The 9,688-nt window shown below is 25.4% G+C and overlaps 1 protein-coding gene across 1 annotated transcript; it reads right to left on the bottom strand.

Annotated features, from left to right (window-relative positions):
- Positions 1 to 609: 609 nt before the first annotated feature.
- Positions 610 to 5,433, bottom strand: LOC101515041 (aquaporin NIP6-1-like). The gene is made up of 4 exons (XM_027335213.2): positions 4,983 to 5,433; positions 4,653 to 4,877; positions 2,535 to 2,596; positions 610 to 1,308 (listed from the first exon to the last, which is right to left on the bottom strand). Exons 1-4 carry the CDS (start codon positions 5,229 to 5,231, stop codon positions 1,101 to 1,103), a joined length of 744 nt encoding a protein of 247 aa, XP_027191014.1. The 5' UTR covers positions 5,232 to 5,433; the 3' UTR covers positions 610 to 1,100.
- Positions 5,434 to 9,688: the final 4,255 nt, after the last annotated feature.

Here is a 9,688-nt window from a genome sequence, read left to right as displayed (position 1 = left end):
GGGTCAATCGCCAAATACAAAGCTAGGTTTGTTGCCAAAGAATTTCTACAAAGGGTAGAAATAGACTATTCTGAAGTGTTTGCTCTAATTGCTAGAATTGAGACAATAAGACTAGTAATAGAAATGGCTAGTGCTAGAGGTTGACTAATGTGCCAACTTGATGTCAAGTCTGCATTTTTGAATTGATAGCTTGAAGGAGAATTGTATGTTTCTCAACCACCAACGTTTGTGATTTAAGGGAAATTAGAATAAGGTGCTTAGATTGAGAAATGCTCTTTATGGCTTAAAGCAAGCCCCAAAAGCTTGGAACCAAAGGATTGACAATCTATGAAATACATAAGTCTTACTATTCATTCAACTGTGCAATTTTATTTTCTTGTTGTGCAATTAACAACTGAAAGCTAACAATTTTAAGTTAATTGTCACATAAATGTTTGTTAACTATTTTGAAGGTTTAATTTTGATTTTTTTGAGGCCTCTCAATATGTTCACCTTTTTGTAATGACCTATTTTTTTATTTATTTTTTATCTTAGAATAGATAGTAAATTTTATCATAATTAACTCACACAATTGTGTGAAGGTACTGGGTTCGAACTCGAGACAAGATATTCAACCTAACAATATCAGTGTGACATCTTTATATGTACTAACAAATTAATAATTAGTCTAGTAACATTAATCGTTTAAAAAAAAAAAAGGACATAATGTCACACGATACATACATACACACGCGTACAATAACAACACTGATTTTTTTTTCTTCTTGGATATAATGTCACACAATACATTTGAACACACATATTGCAATATGTGCATGTACCTAGCTAGGGATGCACCAATTGCTATACTCATTCTTGCTAAATTACATTCTATTATTTATATATATATTATGATACAAATATTCTACTTAAGTACTCCCTTTTGTCCTTTTTATAAGAGACAGTTGGGTAAAAATTTAGTCAACAAAAGTTAATATATCTTATTCATAATATGGACCAGATACATCAATTTTTTTGACTAAATTTTAACTCAACCTTTTCTTATAAAAATATCTAGTGGAGTAGTTCTCTTATGTAGGGATATTATGGATGAGTTATCATCATCTTCTGAAACTGCCAGGGGCAGAAGAGGCTTTTAACTCTGGGTTAAATTCTTCATTAGGCAATTTGACAACAGTGTATGCACCTGCCCCAGTTAGAGCTCCAAGAATAGGAGCTATGAGATATAACCATATGCCTCTGAAGTTGTTTGTAGCAATTGTTGGGCCCAGTGTTCTTACTGGATTCATTGAACCTCCAGTTGCAGGCCTGTAGTATAGTATTGTTCAATCAATAAGGTCATGTTGAGAAATAAGGCCCAAATGAAATATTGGCCCAAATAATTTAATTGAGTTCCTAAACTTTTAGTTAATAATTTATAATTAGTTCTCTTAATTTTAAATAATATGTAATTGGATTCCTAAATAGTAGGTAATTAGTTCTCTTAAATTTTAATTAATTAGTTTTTCACAATGTAGAGTTTTTCATTAATTGGATTCATTACAAAATTTATAAATAAAAAATTAAAGCAAAGAAGAGTAAAAGATTAATTTTAAAAATATTTATTTAATTAAAATTAAATTTAAATTCCACATCCCCATGATTTTTGACATCACCATGAACTAAAATTGTAAAAATAAAATAGGTGATTAAAATTGTTGATTTATTAAAATGAAGAGACAAAGATTGTATTTTAACCTTTATTAAAGTAGGGAGAGGAATATTCAAGTGTATTACACTAATGATTTTGGTTACACCATACTTGCACTTCTAAGAGTATAATTTTGATCTGCTAAATAAATAGTTTAATTGTAATTAAAGTTAAAAAAGTTTTATCATATAGTAATGATTGACTATATTTCATAAAAATAATAATAATGATAGACTTATAGGATTATATAGTATGTATTGTCAATATAAAATAATTTTATATCAATAATTAATAAGAATTGTTTACTTTGTCACATGACACCATACAATTATTTTAAAATTGATAATATAATTTAGATTTTCATATAAAATTATTATATGGATCATTTACTTATTTAAAAAAAATAATGGTTTAATTGCAGTTCTTCTGTTTTATCGATTTATAAAATTGATTCTTTATTTTAAAATTCGATAGTTTTGATCTTTCATTTTGATTTTTAAACTAAAAAATTATACTGTGATATGTTTTAAATAATATGACATATGATACAATAATGTAGAATAATTAACATCATATATCGCAATAAAATCTTATTAAGACTTAACTTTCAACTTCAATTTTTATTTTATTTTATAATTAATTAATAAATATAAATAATTAATACATCTACATAATATTATATTATAAAATCGTATGTCAATTCATTTAAAGTATATCAAATTATTATTTTTTAATTTAAAAATTTAAATAAAAAATAAAAATATTAATTTTTTAAATAAGAAGTAAATTCCGTAACAATAAAAAATAAAAGAAACAAAATTAAAATCTAACGTAAGGAACATACCCTGCTATGAGTATGTTGAGCATGACGGTGGCTCCCACCGCAATTCCCGCAAGTTCTCCCACCTGCATCATGTTGAACACTCCAGATTAATTAATGTCAAAAAGTTTCATACAAAAAAATTTAATGTCAAAAAAGAAATCACAAGTCGATTCATCTGTTACACTAGTGCATCACCTACTAATATATAGTTGACCTAATTTTGAAAAAAAAAAATTATGTTAATTAAAATGTTATTTATTATCTAATTTTCTATAAATAATAATAGTTATATTTTTTAGAAAATAATAATAATAATTGCAGTCTCCAAATTGTAATATATCAAACTAATTTTACAAATATAAACTAGCTTATTTAAAATAATAAAATATTGTAAATTCATTAAAGATCATTTTAAAAATAATATCATTAACTAGGTAGAATTTCAAAAAATAATCTCCAATTTAGAATTTCTTTTTATTTATACATGAGAGATATAATATGTATTTCTTCTACCCAAGTAATTATTTGATGCAAACAAGCAAGATTCCAAATCCACTTGTCTTTAATTAACTAGTACAAGTACAGAGAGGGTAGAGACAATTATCTCACTGCAAAACATGCATGTTCATGTATACAGTAATGGTTAAACCATCACCATTTTAATCCTTTCAAATTTCACTTTTATTTTTTTTATTCCATCAAAATTAAAATTAATTGTTAAATAATTTCTAAAAAATAAAATTTATTACTATAATAATTCATGATTATTATAATATTAATAAATAAATTGACTATTTAATCATATGAAAATTAATTAAGATTTTTAATGAAGTAAGAAATTAAAATAATAATATTTTATATTTTTAAAAACTAAAATAGTAGTTCAAACATATAATAATTATTTCCATGTATTGAGGACAAAAGCTGCTGAGATATCTTTTCCATTGAGTCTCATCTCTATTAGGAACCGTAGCTTTTTGGATTTATGTGAATCAAGCTACTGCACCTTTTTTTGTCTTGGTCTACTCATTTTGGATAAGTTGATTCATCAAATTTTATCATTAAAGATAATTTATTTTTCTTGTATTCATTTATCTATACAATTTATAGAGTTTAATAAAAAAAATTGATATAAAAAATAATTTAAATAATCAAATTCATCTATAATTAATGTTGTATTAAATAAATTAAAAATATTTTTTTAATCAAAATAATTGATTTATTTGCAATAAATTTATTATTTATTTAATTTTTGAGTATTGTCTTGATAATTTTATTATTAATAAAACTCTTTATGTAGATGCATTAGAAACTAAAAGTGTCAAAATAAGATGAATAAATTCAACAATCAAATGATAACTTATTGTTGTTTAATTTTTAGGCTTAATTGCAGTTTTGGTCCCCCTATTTTAACTGAATCACTAAAGTAGTTTCCTTATTTTATTTCTCTCCAGCTTTAGTCCTCCAAACAGAATTTTAGTTCAAAATTTGATAAAATGTCATTTTTTAAGCCACACCATATTATTTATGATAATAGATTTCGTGTAAAATTCTTGCACCACGAAATCTTGAGGCATGACGTAGCTTAAATAAGCGTAAAAAAAATAACAATTCATCAAGTTTTGGACCAAACTTATGTTTGAAAATCAAATTTAAAGATAAATACAATGAAATGACTATTTTTGTGATTCAGCTAAAATAGAATGACCAGAGCTGCAATTAAATTAAATCTAATTTCTATTAATCTTTTTACAAATAAATTTTATTTGAAGGAAGTAAACATATATTATAAAATATCTAAATACAAAAATATACCAACTTATTAAAAGAATGGGATAACTATGGCTACCCCAAGAATACACGTAACAAACGGTAATAATTACATATTTTTAAGTAGTTTTTATAATTACATCTTATGATAACCATGGCTAGTAGTTTGAATCATAAGACATAAAAAGTAATATTTGGTTATTTTTTGTTGAAAAAAGGTAATAATTGGTACCAAAAAAATGATAATTGCAAATCATAAAACGCAATGCTTACCTATATTGTGTAGCCTTTTTTATTTGTTTATATATATATATATATATATATATATTATCATTATTATTATATAAAATGCAAGTTAAGTCTTTTTACATTCTTCCAAGGAAAATGCTTCAATGCAGCAAATGAGATGGTAACAGCAGGATTGAGATGAGCACCAGAGATATGACCAGTTGATAGAATTATGATCATAACAGCAAGTCCACTAGCTCCAGCACATCCTATTAGTGTCTCTGAATTTTCAACCTTTTGGTTCTCTATTGCAGTTCCAATTCCAGCAAACATTAGAATGAATGTGCCAATAAACTCTGCTCCAACCTATACTAATAATAACTTCAATCAATTGTAAGGATTGTATTCACTATATTTAACTTTAATTCTCTATAATATCAAAAATACGACACAAATGTAAATAAAATGTACCTTTTTAGCAAGAGGGATAGGAGCAGGTGGCAATGGCAAAGCACAAGAGACTCTAGGTAAAGAACCATCTTCCAAATTCCATTCTTCAACAGCAAAACAATTCATATTCTTCAGAAGTGATTTATTTCTACCAACAGAACGATTTCCATTTTTCTCAGGCTTTAAGCCACCAAAAAGAGGGGCACCAGGTGTACCAGGTGTTGCATTTCCAGGTGTTCCGGGTATTGATGGAATTTCTTCATTGTCCATATCTCTCTTACTCTAATAAACTTGAATTATATTAATTAAAGTAATTATAACACAAATATAGAGTATAGAGAGAGAAGATTTCGAAATTGATACTTCAATTTATTTTTTTGTCTTAATATGTTAATTGTGAGGAGAGTGCATAACTATATCTATAGGAATGCATTCATATATATATAGGAATAGGATTAGTGGGGTAGCTTTCTTAGGAAGGTGCGTATGTCCAAAGGAATCTTTACATATTAGTATATATATATAAGAATAATTTTGATCGCGTAAAATTTGTTGGTTGTTGTTATTTCAACAAAAAATCATTATTTATTGAGAAAAAAAAGAATAATTTTGATATACATACAAGTAGAATTTACACTGTCAATTAATCATATTATTTGTTTGACAATGAAATAAATATTTACATAATAAATATATTTGTATATGGATCATGTATAATAAAAATGATGTTTTTATAATAAAAACTATTGGATAAAAACTTACCGGAAGATTAGACGATGAAGATCCCCTTTTTCTTGTTTATGCTTACCAAATACCATAATGTGTTTTTTCCGATCTCAATTTCCGATTGAATTTTTATAGTTTCACCATCGAATCTTTTGTTGATATGTCCGATCCCAAATAAAATCATGTTAATAGATATTACTCTCTTCAAAATTTGACCATAATCAAATTAAACCTCTGCTTGAACTTGTTAAAACCAAAACCATGTTTTAAGTTAATTGTCACTTAAAAACTTGTTATGATTGTTCCGATAATGTGTCTAAGGAAAGTAGTTTGGAGAAATTTGTTTTGTAAAATTAAATATGATTTGATTCTCACAACACCTCAAAATTAAATCATTTGCATCTTTCTACATGTGTAGAAATTGTACCAAAATATGGAGGAAAAAAGTAGAGATTCTATTGGACCATGATAATGCTAATTGTTGTTGTCATAATCACATTCAAGAATTATGTAAGACATGGATTGCCATGGTAGACAACAAAGGGATGAAACAAGGGAAAAGGGAGACGATTGAAACATTAGTTTTCATGTCACAACAAATTTAGCATGGTGAAGTATAAGAATCATGTATTTCACTAAAATGAGATTTTTAATCTCAACCACATATTTTACTCTTATGGTTAAATTTTTTTCTCATTCTCCTAAAATAAAAACTTCATTTTCATTAGTTACTGATGTTTATAAAAATTATATACAACTAATTTTTCATTTATTATTCATTGTATTTCTCTTTATTCTCTTATTCTAAATTTCGATTGTTTACTGTTTTGTATTTGACAGTATTTACAAATATTATTTCTTAGTCTAATACATTTTTCACATCTCTCATTTGATAATTTAAGCGTTAAAATGTTTACAGATATATTATATATTTTCTATTAATGCTATTATCTCATCTGATTATTTACAAATTGATACTCTTCTCTCAAATTATTCGTTTGCACCAAGAGTTTTCTCTAATTTACATCACAAAGGTCTTTAAATTTTATAAAATTAATTTAATGAAAGAAAATTTAAATATTATTAATAACATTATGATTTTGAAGGGGTTATTTTAAAATATTATCATTGAACAAGTATCAAAATTATTCCTCGGTGTGGTTGAGTTACAGAATCCCAATAAAACACCAAAAAGGAGAAATAAAATTAGTGGTTGATAGTTGAAACTATATATTATATTGAAAGTAAAGATGTTGTCTTTGGAAGTGGGGGTGGAATACTTGAAGAAGCAACTTTAATTATAACATGGGACTTATGAAAGAGGGTTTGAATTTGGAGCACTCTAAAGTGCACTAACTTTAAAATCATAAAATCCATTCATCATGTTTAAAGGACCAAAATCCTCAAACGTCACACATCAATTATGACTTGCCTATATTAACCATTAATCGTGCCTTATGTTATTTATTCTCCACTTCCATTCTTGTTTTTTTTTTTATTGTTTATTTATTTATTTTTTTTATATTTCTTATTTGTGCATTTCTTAGCTTATGGTCATTCTCCTTTCAACCTTATTTGGCCGTTTAAGTAAGGTTTCTCCTTTGTATCTTTTTTTTCATAAAGCTCGGAATTTTAGAGAAATAGAGTGATAATATTTCAAAATTTAATATAAATACAATTTAATCAAAAAGTGTTTGACTTAGAATTATATTCATATTCAAGTTTTCTTAAATGATTTATCATTGATTAAATCTTAAAGGCAGATATAGAACTGTTGATCAACAAGGATCAAAACTAAATAGACGTATAATTGAAATTAAAAATATACTATTTTTATTAAATATAAAAATCGAAGAATTATAATTGACAACTTAATTTTAAAAAGTCATATATTTAAGTGATTTTAAATTTATTTTATTTATTCACTATCATACTCATCTCTATAGGACATATCTTTGATTGTTTTATAAATATAAAAGATTAAGTATTATTTTGCTCATTATATCACTTGTTTATTTGAACTACTCAAGAAAAAAAAAATTCTTATATAAAAAGTATCCAAAAAATTTAATAAAATATTACTTTATAGTACTAGATAATAACTAAAGAATTTTATTTTTATATATCATCGGTGTAAAAAATTTATACAATCGATAAATTATGATCAATCATATAAATGATTATATAAATAGTTATAACAAAAATTAAATATTATTAATAACTTAAAGGTTATAGTTGCAGGATAATATAAAAAACTCTTTGTATTTACAATCTATATAAATTAAATTAATAACTAAATCATTAAATAAAATTGAAAAACCATTCAACATCAATATGTTTTTAGTTAATGGGAATAACAATGACGTGATGTATATTGAAAATTCTGCAGAAAACGGAGATTGATTATCAATCTAATTCTGACAGGTTGATCTTTATGGAGATTTGATGATCAATCTGGAGTTCCTGTTTTGATCATCCTGGATGTCTTTGTAATGTCTTTGAACAGATCAATATTGATTGAACTTTCTTGATAGTTTGGCTGAAGAGATTCCAAACTGTTTCAATTGGCCTGTTTCGAGTCCTTTTATTTTAATGATTCGAGAATCTTCTTTTACTGAGATAAAACATATTTATTCATTGCCATGTACTGATGATCTTAGTATAAAATTCAGAGGCAAACACTTCAACTAATTTATCAGCTAGTTCATAAGCTATCAACTAATTTTTATTTTACCATGAGATACCGAAAGCAATAATTTTTTATTCAATAATAATCATATGGTATTTCTATACAACTAATTCCCATTGGTATAGGCATTATATAAATAATAAATTTTTATCGATGTCAATTTGATAGATAAAAATTAAGAAAAATATATGTGCTTTTTAAAATTTAATTCGTCGAGTTGTCACCAATTAGATCATTGTTTCAGTCTTAGAGTTCATGTCGTTTTTAAACACTAGTACATATTGTAAATAGTTTAGTTTGTGATGTAAATTATTAGCAACAAAATATGTTATTATTTGTGGATAAATTTGATTGATAGTTAATTAATTAAGCATTAAATGAACAACTGTTAAGGGTAATTTAGAAATTAAAAATAGGTTACCCCAAATAAAATAAAAAAATCACCTTTATTATAGTTATATGTATAAATATTATGTATCTTATCATAAAACAAACTAAATTATCTTTAGGAAATATAGAGAAGTAAGAAAATATAAAATAATTTTTAGATAAAAATAAAGGAATTACGAGAAGAAAAAAACGTAAAAGAGTAATATATGAACAACAAAATAAGCTACACCAAAATATATATATTCATTTTATTTACATCTTGAATTATGTATAAATTTATTTTTACTATTAGATTAGCAAATCTTACGACTAAATCAAATGAGATAAATAAGACTTATTGATTCAATGATGAGAAATAAATTTGTGTATAGTAAAAGACTATTTTATTTGTGTAAATTAGATACAAGTTGTGTGGCGGCAAGCTATCTTTAAGTTTGGAGGGTGTTGAGTGTAGCTTTACTGCTGAAGAATCAGCATATATAGTAAATTGATATTAATGTTTGAACTACATTTCTCTAAGTGCAACATCAAAATCAAATCATATAGGTCTAGAGAGAGGAGACCCTAAAAGTGTCTTCAAATAAAGCATGTCACTATATATGGAAGAAATTCTCCATGACTTGAACATTTGTGGTTGAGTACCCCTCATCTCTTTTTGACTCTCAAAATTGAGTTATCATCCGAATAACTCCTTTCATATCACTGTATTTGTTTTCTTCTTAAAAGTTGACAAATATGCCAACCAATTAATAATATCAATTTTTTATCCTCGAAAGCCTAGTCAAGTGGTATTAAGACCCCCAAAGAGTATTTAGAAGTAGGATCAATATTCGATCTCTTCTCTTGATAAAATTATTAAGAATCTTATAATGAATGAGATAAAGTCTGACAAAATATTTATAAGTGGTAAGTAGTGATTTCC

Source organism: Cicer arietinum, chromosome 6 (genome assembly GCF_000331145.2).
Source record: "Cicer arietinum cultivar CDC Frontier isolate Library 1 chromosome 6, Cicar.CDCFrontier_v2.0, whole genome shotgun sequence".
NCBI classification, from domain to species: Eukaryota; Viridiplantae; Streptophyta; class Magnoliopsida; order Fabales; family Fabaceae; genus Cicer; species Cicer arietinum.
This window is presented reverse-complemented; position numbering and strand designations above follow the sequence as displayed.

Coding starts and splice junctions, on each gene's coding strand:
- LOC101515041 (XM_027335213.2), bottom strand. CDS start 5,231: ATGGACAATGAAGAAATTCCATCAATACCCGGAACACCTGGAAATGCA. Junction 4,878..4,982: donor CTATCCCTCTTGCTAAAAAG/GTACATTTTATT, acceptor TTATTAGTATAG/GTTGGAGCAGAGTTTATTGG. Junction 2,597..4,652: donor AGCATTTTCCTTGGAAGAAT/GTAAAAAGACTT, acceptor AACATGATGCAG/GTGGGAGAACTTGCGGGAAT.